The sequence below is a fragment of the Anoplophora glabripennis genome, unplaced genomic scaffold (assembly GCF_000390285.2).
Source record: "Anoplophora glabripennis isolate ALB-LARVAE unplaced genomic scaffold, Agla_2.0 scaffold393, whole genome shotgun sequence".
Taxonomy (NCBI): domain Eukaryota; kingdom Metazoa; phylum Arthropoda; class Insecta; order Coleoptera; family Cerambycidae; genus Anoplophora; species Anoplophora glabripennis.
This window is the reverse complement of record NW_019416492.1, coordinates 366,487-379,179: the sequence shown is the minus strand read 5'-3', so window position 1 is coordinate 379,179 and position 12,693 is coordinate 366,487. Positions and strand designations below refer to the sequence as shown.

The 12,693-nt window shown below is 34.0% G+C and overlaps 1 protein-coding gene across 1 annotated transcript; it reads left to right on the top strand.

Annotated features, from left to right (window-relative positions):
* Positions 1-1,425: 1,425 nt before the first annotated feature.
* LOC108907751 lies at positions 1,426-12,307 on the top strand. Its single transcript, XM_018711546.1, has 2 exons — positions 1,426-1,471; positions 10,750-12,307. Exons 1-2 carry the CDS (start codon positions 1,443-1,445, stop codon positions 11,585-11,587), a joined length of 867 nt encoding a protein of 288 aa, XP_018567062.1. The 5' UTR covers positions 1,426-1,442; the 3' UTR covers positions 11,588-12,307.
* Positions 12,308-12,693: the final 386 nt, after the last annotated feature.

The window sequence follows — 12,693 nt, the reverse complement described above, 5'->3', positions numbered from 1 at the left end:
TCAGTATTCAGGAAAACGTAACGATGTACAAATATAATTCGATGATATCAGATAGCAAACTGTCTCACATTTGTATCATAATATACATGCTATGAATGGTTTAGGACGATTTAATTACATCAACAAATACCCTTAATGCAGGAAAATATACTTAAGTGATGCGGTAATTATAAACATTATTTGAAATTATTTAAATAAAAATATTTTCATGGACCTTATTAATAAATCATTTACTCTTACGCCGAAATATTACTTTATTATTTACGTGAAAACAGTGACGCGACAGGAGACTGGTATTCTCATAATTAAATATGCTCCATGCGCATATACCGACAACAGAAATTTGTTGATTTTTTCCTATTGGAAAAAAATTACGAATTTTTGGCTTACTCACATGTATTTGTTTTTCACTTAGGCAATATAGCTATCGTACACATTTTGACCCTATTTTGGACCCTTCTTTTCTGCAGGGGTAGAATAGTAAATGTGCCTTGTAATGAAGTAGACAAATGAAAGTACAAAGTCTATTGACATTAATATTTGATGTATGTATAACAATAATTTGCTTTAAATTAATAACAAAAATAATTTACAACCGTCCTTAAAAACGAAAGTACAATTTGAGAAAGGAACTTTTAACAGTAACACCAGAAAAGCTTCCTAAATTTTCTTTGCCATCGAATAAATGTTGTTCATTTTCCCTCACAATCAATTCAGAAAAATTTTCATCACTGGTTCTTTCGACTTCTGCATGCTATTAAACGAGATATTTTGTTCCAGGACATTATACCATCTTCTACATATACTGATGCTACAGTATCACTCTTCCATTTCCATGTCATCATATCTGCACCTGCATCTACGAGAAGAGTTGCCGATGTACGACGCAAACAATAACCTGTGTACATTTTAGCATCTGCATAGCCGAGAATTTTGCAATCCTGGACGGTAAATTTTGTTACCAATAAGAACCATTTTAACCCTTTAGGGTTCCACAATTTTGTAGGTGTAAATTGCTGCCCATAATGTGTCTTACCAAATTTGAAACAAGTGATTTTGCTGATAAAAAGGTATTAGCAAAATATTATTAATAAAAAAAAACTGAGGCAATGCAACTCATTGAGGAACTTTTACTATTTTTTTAGAGTAGAATCATCCCCCTAAATTTTTCACTTACAGTTTCCCCACACTTTGCATACGGAAAATATGAGTGGAATGGACATAAAGTACGTAATTTATATAGCAAACTTATCATCATTTTCCAATAAAACGAACGCTTTTCACAACCGAAAATAATCTACCTATGTAATTTAACCAACAGGGTCGCAGTGTGATTAGAATTTTGTATCCGCTTTGTGGCTCGTGGTGATAATTTATCGACTCAACAAAATCGTATTTCAATGAAATAGCAGTTACACAGTTCCCTTCTAGTGCAACACAGTATGAAACATTCTACAACCTTTAAAGAAATGTAAGTTTAAATAGTTTGTAACATTTTATTCAAGACGGTTTCTGAACATACTACGAAATAATGGCGTCAGTTTATGATAAGTACGACGCATCGTATTTCAATTCGTTTTTTGTGATGTAAATGAGAGACGAATTTTACTACAGTCATCAGTGGCGTACGCTATACTTTTATATAACTTCCGGTTTTTCTTTTATAACCCCAACAAATCATTTTAAATGGGAGATCTTAAGTGTGTCATAGATGTAAGAGGGAATTTTTGGTGCAAGACAATGGGAGTAAACGATCGACATACACGCAAATGCACCGAGACAAATTTCGGTTTATTCTAGAAAATTTTAAGTTAGGCGTCAGTTACACTGAGTTTAATTTGTTACAAATAAAATCTCCCTAGTTCCAATTGAATGAATTAAAAAAAAGTATATTCACTTAACTAAGCAGAGCAACTCACTTGAAATATATCGACAACTGAATAAAATATAATTCTAAATGAGCTGTTGAATAGGGATAAGACATTTTTTATTTTGTTGCCCTTGCAAATATTTTACTCACTGTAGCTAAAATATCTTAGTAATGTGCCCCACTTAGATGATTTCTTTCAGTGTAAACTAATAAAAAGACATTTTACCAAAAGAGGAAGATGAAGCTTAAATGTTACAGATTTCTTAGATGCTTCAACAGTGTACTTCACTTACTTTAATAGTGTACTCAGAGTACTACAGTGGGGCAGACTAGAGCGCTTGTCCACGATTAAATTTAAAAAATAAAAATAAATATTTTAAGAATAATACTGCTGACAAAAAATTATAAATTTAAGTTAAAATAATTTTAATTTATTATAGTTTTAAATTTGAGAAATATAATAATTTTAAGCATAACGTTTTTGTCACATCGCCCGACATAAATATGAATTACTTTGTATTAAATTATTCTTCAAATTATATATATTTTGTTTTATTTATTTGAAATTATTACATTGACGTTTAAATATCATCGTCGGCCGGATTTTTTTTAAATGATTCATATCTCTTGAGGCGACTATTTTTTCCATTACACAAGCAGGTCAACATTTAGTTTGAAAAAAAAACACTGAACGATACGTAGGGGTTTTTGGGGTCGCTGATTTCGATGCCGAGGTCGGTTAAGCTCTATCATGTCAGGCTCAAGGTCATTTGAAGGTCAAACTAAGAAAAGGTGGTTGAAAAAATCTGAAAAAATTCATACCTACATAGGTTTTGTGGGTCGCTGAGTTTGAATACTACGTCGGTTTACCTCGATCACCTCATGTTCAAGGTCATTTGAAGTTTAAAGTAAGAATAGGATGTGAAAAAAATTGGAAAAGTTTTTACGAATGCTCACCTGCCTACTTTTGTGTGTTTACCTGCACACTTGTTTGTTTGCTTGTTAGTCCGTATTTACCGACCGCCTGTATTTTCTCTCTGTCCATGTACCATAGACGTTATAAACTACTGGACTCGCCCAACTGTCATTTTGCCTATATAAACAGCAATCGCACAGACGTGTGCAAGAGAGATAGAGCTAGTGCGGGATTATGCTTTGTTTACAGAACTTCAACTGTAGCGCGTTACATTTAATTCAACCGCCATTATTCCATGGCTAGAAATTGGCCTCAATGATTTGGGATCGAGGGGGATTATCCCTCTTTATCCTGCCTCATCTCGTGTAGACCTGGACAGCCTTCGTAGGTGGGCCCCATCCGTCGTCTACCCCGACCGCAAATGCGGCCGGTGTAGGCGCTTTGTGGGAGATTCAACCAATCAGCTAGCTATACTACCCCCATTTTCTGATGGGCCGTATTCCCGTATGAAGTTGAAATGACTTTAACTACATTCATGTGTGGTGGCTACACTGAAAATATGGTTAAGTTAAAAATTTTCTAAAATTATTAATTAGGTTTTTTTTTAATTATATTCTGATGAACGGCGGAAGGGACAGCCGACGAATTTCTGATCTACAAAGACTTTATAGAAATAATATAAAGAGATTAGAAGACAAAACATTCCATTAAAAATGTGTAGATTACTCCAGTCGGGTTAGACAAAAAATGGGCTTAACCGGGAAAAAATTAGGGACCACAATTTTATTGTTTTAACCTTTAGGGGGGGGGGGTCAATAGTAGTGTAAATTCAGAATCGCGACTGAATTCCACCCCTGCGTCAGCCGCCATCTTGAACTTAAGGAAAAATAGTTTTTGCTCAATATCTCGGCCATTTTCAACTTTACAACAAAAATGGTAATTACTTAAGTTGTTGCAAATGCGATTTTCTACAACTTCTTTTATTGAAAATTTTATCGTGCGATCGATATTTTTCAAGTTAAGGGGGAAAATAATGACAAAGCGTAATTATTGAATTATCTCGTTTGTTTGTTGATCTCTTTGATACAATTTTGATCTCTTTGATTTTTTCGCTACTACCAACATTTAAGGTCCTACGCTTACGGAGACGTCAGGCCTATGGAATGTTGATCCCTTGAGTTTAGTTAGGCTTGCCATAGGCGTAGGACCTTAAATTTTGGTAGTAGCGAAAAAATCAAAGAGATCAAAATTGTAGAAAATATAATTCTTTCCAACTTTGTTTATGTACATTTATGTCGTATAGTCAATAGCAAACGAGATAATTCAATAATTATACTTTGTCGCTATTTTCCCCCTTAACTTGAAAAATATCGATCGCACGTTAAAATTTGTAATAAAAGAAGTTGTAGGAAATCACATTTTCAACAACTTAAGTAATTACCATTTTTGTTGTAAAGTTGAAAATGGCCGAGATATTGAGCAAAAACGATTTTTCCTTAAATTCAAGATGGGGGCTGATGCAGGGGTGGAATTCAGTCGCGATTCTGAATTTACACTACTATTGGCGCTCCCTAAAGGTTAGAACAATAAAATTGTGGTCCCTAATTTTTTCCCGGTTAAATGACAACCCGACTGGGCTAGATATATTAATTCTATAATTAAAACTACACTAATGGTATTAAAAATTCTTTATCTTATCTCAAACTGAATTAAATTCAATATTTCTTCATTTAACAATACATACTTGTACCAGTAATTTTAATTATTTATTAATGAATAAGACTATGTGCTTATATGGAATTTCTGTACAAATGGGAGGTATTAATGGGGATTGTAATAATTAGAAATTTAAAGTCAAAGATATTTCATTATACATATTTAAAAAATATTCATAATTACAATTTTCCAAATAGTTTTTATAACGCCTTCTTTATCTATTTCTCCATTTATTTTCGTCATATCGTAAGCTCAATCAGTTAAAATTACTGCAAGCTCTTCTGAAGTAGTTGTTTTAAATAGTTCATATTATCTTGCTCTGCAAAACTATATCGATACTTCTTTTTCAACATATTAATTAAAGAGAAGTTTTGCTGAAGCATATTATAAGCACAATTGAGTTAAAACTGCTTATTTATATGTATTTAGTTTGACGATAAAAAATAATTTGAAGAGTGGCACATTTAAGGGGGCAAAATTTTGACGTTAAAATGACATTTTATTTTGAGGATGGGGGAAATAATATAATCAAATGTGTTATCATCAGAGACAACTCTACTTGGTTATTATTTTCAGAAAGATGCGAAAAGTACGAATCGTATAAAAATGTTGATAGCATCATAACCTCTTTACTACCTATGAAATTTTATTTTTTCTCCACTTAAAAGTCTCATACGCAATTGATCGCTGAACTCAATTGCAACATATTTAGTTTTCACAAATATTTCACATACACTAAATCACACCCAAGAATCTTTTACATAACTTTTACTCTAAGCTTTGTTTACGGTATTTTGTACCGGTATACCCGTGTACCATTATTTGTTTTACCGGTATTTGCCTGCTTCATCTGCTTTGCACACATCAGCGCGATTGACCTCTCTTTCTAGGGCCAGTCCATAGTTTACTGGGTACCTGACAATTTTGTCTATCTTCTTGTGTGACTAAATGACTAAATGTTTCTGTCTATTTTTCTGCCACCCTCTGTCTAAATGTCCACTGACAGCCTGTCTGCCTCCTTGTCAGTTTATCTTCTTACCTTTCTGCCTACCATCCCCCCTCGGTTTTGCGAGATTATACAAAAACTAGAATAAAAAAGAACTTTTGAAGGCCTTCAACACATTAATTCGCTTCTTTCAGCATAAGTGTATTAATCGAAATTTGGGCGAGAACGCTTACGTTGTTCCTGCAATGATCTTTGAATCGCTTTTTTTTTATGTGCTTTATTTGTGCCTCACTTTAGATTTCAACAATGGTCTGCTAACATATTCTTCCCCCAAACACCTTAATATCTTTGTTCAAACTCATACTGGTACATTCTTTCTCCTTGTCCTTCACTAAAAGCTCCCAGATTTTTTGGGAACCAATCAAGATGAGAATGAAGAAAATGAAGTTGCAGATTCATATAACTTTTAGACAGAAGACCTTAGACCTTCAAATGACCTTGAACCTGACATGATAGAGCTTAACCGACCTCGGCGTCGACTTAGATAGAGTCCGGTATTTTTTTTTTCAAACTAAATGTTTACACGTGTTATTTTTTAATTTTAATTTTGTTTTAAGTTTTAATAATAATAAAACTTTAATCAAATATTTTCGTTATTTAATAATGAAAAAATTAATAAGAAAGAACGGTCGACAATGACGGAAAATCCACTTGTCGGTCGAGCATTTTGGAAGCAAAAAATAAATTTGAAAAAGAAGTTTTGTCAAGGTTTAGCCAGAAGTGCTGAAATAAGATTTCGATTGAATCCAATAGCGTTGCAACCGATTTATTTTAACGTTTTCAAATAAAACTGTTGTTTAATAAGTAGGTAGTTAATATTACGAATTTTTGTTTTGCCCACCCCTGAAAAAAATTCTGGCAACTCCCATGCCCACTGGTGATGTAAACTGACAAACTAATTATGAGATAACCCAGAAAATTTGCTCCTACTACATATGTGATGAAATAGCAACGCACACAACAATCAGTTGACGGCCGACGTATTTTTTCGAAATTGTACAGGGTGTTCCTCCTAAGAGGGATTCTTCTATAACTCTGTAACTGTAAAATTTATTAAAAAATGGTTTTAATAAAAGTTGTCTGGAATTATGTGGGCCATGTGGGACATGACTTTGTTATTTTAAATGGAACACCCTGTAAATTATTGCGTTTTTGAATTCCTTGGGTAATAATATTAGGTAAATTTTATGTACATGATGTTTAAAACTTACCGTATTCGAGATATTCAGTTGTTTTTGAAAAAAATCACGATAAGGCTACTTCTCATAAAAATGGTTTCGTTAATAGTCATAATTGTCATTATTATGACACAGTAAATCCTTACCAATTCCAGACAACTCATAGCCAACGATGGTCATTGAACGTGTGGGGAGTAATTTTGGGAACCCATGTCATTGGACCATTCTTCTTTGACCAGCATCTAACTGGAGCAGTTTATTTAAACTTTTTAATAAACACTCTAGAAGATTTATTAGACGACATTCCTTTGTCTACACTTCGAATAATGTGGATGCAGCATGATGGTGCTCCACCCACAATACCGCTGCGGTCCGTCAATTTTTACACGAAACTTTTCCCAACAGATGGATTGGGTGCGGAGGACCAGTGAGTTGGCCCTCAACGTGTCCAGATATGACAAGTTGCAACTTCTTTTTATGGGGATTTATAAAGTTTACGTTACGCCATCAACTACCGTGGAAGATATGTGGCAGCGCATTACAGTAACATTTCAAGAAATTACGCCAGACATGCTGACCAATGTTGAATAGTCTTTTAAAAACCGAATTCGTTTGTGTATTAATCAAAATGGAGGACACTTTGAGCGATTGATGTAAATCAGCAGTCTAAGTATTCTTCTCCTTGTTGTGTTCCAAGTTTCAGTTTGTTTCGTTTTGCGTTTTGTTTTAGTTGTTGTTAATGGTTTATTTTTGTTTGTCAAACCACTTTTTAAACATGCCAGTAAATATTGACACTGTCAGTCCCAGGTTTGATAAAATGTGAGAGAAAAGTAGTTTTGCAAGACCTTCTTGACGCTGTTACATAGGTAGCTACTTTTTCGGACTTTAGAAAAGAACCTGATTTTTCTAGAAAATTGTTAAAGATAAGTATGGACATCCTCATATCAGTCGAAAGGGCATTCAATTTTGCTTTCGCCCATAACAATTAATATGAATCATTCCATTTGAAGAAAAAAGTTTTTCAACTCGTAAGATTATTAAATGTAGGTCTCAGTGTCTCCGAGTCTAAATAACGTACACGTTTTGCTCACAGATGACAAGATAGAGTAATTTACGGCAACACGAACTGTGAAAACTGCAGGTATCTAATAGCTGTTTTACATTGACAATTTATTGATCAATTAATTCATGAAGTCGCTTCATCAAGAAATTGGACAAGTGTAATGCACCAAATCTGCTGTCAAATAACTTCATGAATTTATTCATCAAGTTCTTGACGAATTAGAGCATGTTCTAATTTTCGTCAATTTCTTCGTGAAGTTCAGAAGTACCAACCCAACAGATTTCCAGCCTCAGATCAGTAATGAGGTTATGTTATTGGAATATGTAAATAATTGTGTGGCGTCGTACTAGTTTTGCATTGTTTTTACTGATTTGTTACTTACAAAAACTAATATTTATATAATATGTGTCAGAACGGTAACGCTGTTGTATCACTACAATTATGAGTGGAAAGGTGACATTTTTGAAATTTATTTGCTTCTTTGATTCATTGGTAAAACTGATTCATACGTCAAACAACTTGACAAAGCCTGTAGCAATGTAAAACCACACTGTTTACCAATAAATTCGTGAATTTACACATGAAGAACTTCGTCAATTTATTCATGAATAAATTGTCAATGTAAAACAGCTATAACTCTTACGGTTTAGACACTAGAGTTACAGAAGAATCCCTCTTAGGTGGAATACCCTGTATAATAACGAGAGTATACCAAAATTTAATCGACCACCGACTGTTTGTCGTGTGTACTACGGGTAACTATACTCGACGGCCGAAAATATAGATAGTGATTCATCGCTAGCTCTTGGACTAGTAAGGAGGATCGGGGATCGAAAATCCATAGGCATGTATACGTAAAAGGCAACAAGATGTAGAAAATATGGAAAAAATATAATAAAACATAACATCTATTATTTTTAGAGGTTTTATCGAGAAAACTTCAAAAATATTTTAGTAACATTTTGTTTTTAAATTTTAAGTGTTTTCTATAAAACGATGCCCTCTTGGGCATCGATAACCCACCACCACCCGGCTTACGCCGCCGCAAAATATTGTAATGTTTACTATTAATATATTTATTTAAGTAGATACTTACATATTTTATAATAATTATCTCACGAATATTATCACTGTCACACTTTCACTTCACTGCCACATAATCACTATTAATATATTTAAATACTTACATATCACATTATTCACATTATATATTTCACATATCACTGTTGCTATCACTATCACTAGAATCATCTTCACCCAAATGAATAATGACTGGTTCTATGAACACTTCTACCATTCTATCAAGATCCCACATACGTTGTTCCTCTTTCTGTGCATGTCCAATACACTTACACCATGTTTCAGCAGTGACGTGATTAATAGCATCCTGTAACAATAATTTCTCGTCGTTTATTTTAAAGGTAGTGTTTTTTCGTGCGATTTCATTCTTTATTTGTGCCCAAACCAACTCAATTGGGTTTAATTCACAGTGGTATGGCGGTAAACGGAGTACACGAATTCCTCGATCTTTGGCCATCTCATCCACTACATACTTAATGTATTGACCTTTTTCTCTTTGGACAATTTTTAATAATTGTACTTTTATCATGGTTTCTGTATATTCAATATTTTTCGATTGTAACCAGTCCATAATATTTCCTTTTCTCCATGCTGATGTCGGTAACATTTCAACTCTTCTACTATGATAAGGTGCGTTATCCATCACAACAACTGCTCCTGTCTTCAGATATGATAAAACATATTCAAACCATTTTTCAAACACGTCGCTGTTCATATCTTCATGATAATCTCCCGTTTTTCGTGACTCAAATACATGCAAACCATTTTCTAAAAATCCCGTATCGCTTCCAATATGTGTTATAATCAATCTTCGTCCTTTTCCAGAAGGTGCCTTTAATCCAGTAGAAAATCCATCTAAAAATGCTTGTCTCTTACTCTTAACATTACCATCCTGCCAAACTTTTGATATAGTATGACCTTCGTTTACCTATGTTTCATCCATGTAATATATCTTCTTACCAGATGCACGAAGTTCTCTTATTTTTTCTAAGTATTCTCTTCGCCATACCACCATTTTTCTTCTTTTTCAACGAGCATACTATTCCGATTCCGTTTCAAATATCGAAAATTCATGTCACGCATTATTCTTCTAAGAACCTTATCAGAGAAATTAGGAATATCCTCATCTTCAGCTATTGCAGCTTGAATTTTCTATATCGTTGGTATTTCATTTCTAAAGAAAAATCCATGAATTTTCCTACGTATGGAGTATTTCACGTCAACGTCGACTTCTATTTTCTTCCTCCCTCGTGTTTCCACTTTTTTTTCTTTGGATTCACTTCTACACTATTTTTTATGGCACGATAAACAGTAGCAACGGATACTTTTGTCAACGAACTACACATATCAACAGCTTCACTTACACTTGTATTAGAATTTCGCGACCGAATTCCTTTATACACCTTTTACCATTATTAATTCCGCATCGCATAGGTTAGGGCGTTTATGAGCAACAGACCGTTTGCTACAACCGGCACTTTGATCCATTCTAATTATTATTCCTACGTTTTAAAACGTCCCGATTGTATTTTTTTAATTTATAAATTTACTATAGTCACGGAATATGCAAACCCTCGCGCGCGCTTATAGTTTGACGTTTCTAACTACGGCTAACTCGAATTCTACGTACGTCCGTTTACACCCACTAAAAAGAGCATTTCCCTATCTGTAATAAGTGCGATAGACAGAGATAGGAAATAAATCGCGTTCAGTGTAACTCAGTCTATGACTGTTATAGATCCTATCGATGTGCAAAGAGAGCGGCACATCACTTAACATAAGCAAATAATATTGAACCGTTATAAAAATCATTTTAAGTTTTATACACTTTACGGTAATAGTGTTTCTATATTATGTATGAATCACTATCTATATTTTCGGCAGTCGAGTATAGCTTTTTAATTAAACTTATTGTTCAAGGTTACCATGGCAGGCTTGGGCTATTATTTCGCTTTCCTGGGGCGTCTGCGCAGAGTTAAGTGACCACTGCAGAAGACCAAAAATAACGTCATCAGAGTCAAGGTCACCTTTTCTCGTGTACCAACAAACAGCTACGGTCAATGTTACGGTGTATCACTGTCAGTATTTGGAGGAGAACGTGTGCGACAGTGATATCTGCTCTAACTGTCTGACGGGGATCCCTGAGTTTACAGTGATCGGCAGCTCGACGTACCGGTATAGCGACATCACGCAGAACTGCCTGGAATGTTTTTCTAACAAAACTGCAAAGTTTAAAGATAAATTTAGTTTTCCGCATAGTAACAATACACGGCTCCCATATACATACTCTTGCCACAATAACACAAAATTGCTTAAAGCTATATCCGCTGTGCTCACAAAATATGACGCAGAAGCACATATTGCACGAGACGAAATAGTGCTAAAATCGGGCACTGTTTGCCGATACAGCTCGGGATTCTGTCACGATGAAAAAGAAGACATTGACGTCATGTGGCAAGTACAAAGTGGTTTTCATTGTCACCACTTTAAAACAATTAATATTTCGGACTCGTATTATTTCAAGCTCAACCAGAAGCGTTACGCTATAATTGAATTGTATGGCAATTATTCTGCTTTGGAACTGAAATCTTCACAAATAAAAAAATGTAATCTTAGTACTAGTGACCTATGGGAAACTCAACATCAAGGACTGATAGTAACTAAAAAACCTATATCAAATGCAAGCAACATCCCTCTTCAAAGACGGATTATTTGGGATTTTCCTTCCAAGAAAAACAAGACTTGTTCGATTTTCTAACTGGAAAATGCTTCGATGAGCTTTACAACACAAACTCTGATCAGAAATTCGCAACAATCTTCGAAAAATTATTTTTAAATGCTTTAGAGATGAAGTACCAACGAAAACACAATGACAAATTAAACACTGAGCTCCAACGTGTCCGATTTCATTTATATATCGCTTTTTATGTCATTGTTTTCGTTGTATTCTCTCTGGCAAGTGTGGTAATTCTCTTGATCTATTGTTCATTATGTAAGAAATGTTCTGCAGTCGATACTCACCACATACCAGAGCCCAGTTGTTCCAAACCTATCGCAAGTATTAGCAATAATTACGAATATATATCTACAGAGTATGATATAAACTCCATATATTTGAAAAAATAAAATGCTTCTGCCAAGTCAGAATTTGAACGTTAAAATAACATTAATTAACTTTAAATTATATTTATTTTACGTAAAAATGTTCTGCTTATAAACGTTATTTTACGGTTTCTTGGCACTACACTGGACTAACGTCCCCAGTAGTGGTTTTTACACATGATGAAAGGAACAAATTCGTTTAAAATTCAGATAATTATTTTGTGGACAAACGCTCGGACACGTCGATTAGTATTTTTAGTTGCGGATTTTTTGACATAAGAAAATTGTATACAGGATGTCTGAAGAAAAACATATGCAATCATCACTGATTTTTTTAATGGAATATCCTCCATATTAGCCATTTTTGAATTGTACGGTGAATTCTGAACACTTTTTGTATAACATATCTCTAAAGTCAGCGGTTTTCGTAATAATGACGTTTGAAATGTGATAAATGAAAAAAAATTAATGTTTAATCATAAAACATTATTTAAATTACAATTAATTTATAATAAATGTTCAACATTTTGTCCGTTTACTTCAATACATTTTTTTAGTCAAAGGATTATTTCCCGTTGAACGTTTTCAATTACCTCTGCTGGAATAAGTCTTATTTCCTGGCGTATTCTCTGTTTCAGGTCATCAAGATTATTTGGTCTGTTCACATAAACTTTAGGTTTCAAATAACCCCATAAGAAGAAATCTAAAGGGGTTAAATCTGGTGACTTTGGTGGCCACTCGATAGGACCTCTGCGTCCAATC

Bases quoted from the DNA above. Each gene is read 5' to 3' on its own strand.
- LOC108907751 (XM_018711546.1), top strand. From the start codon at position 1,443: ATGAAACATTCTACAACCTTTAAAGAAAT. The intron at 1,472-10,749 runs GTAAGTTTAAAT...TTATTGTTCAAG, and splicing joins TCTACAACCTTTAAAGAAAT to GTTACCATGGCAGGCTTGGG.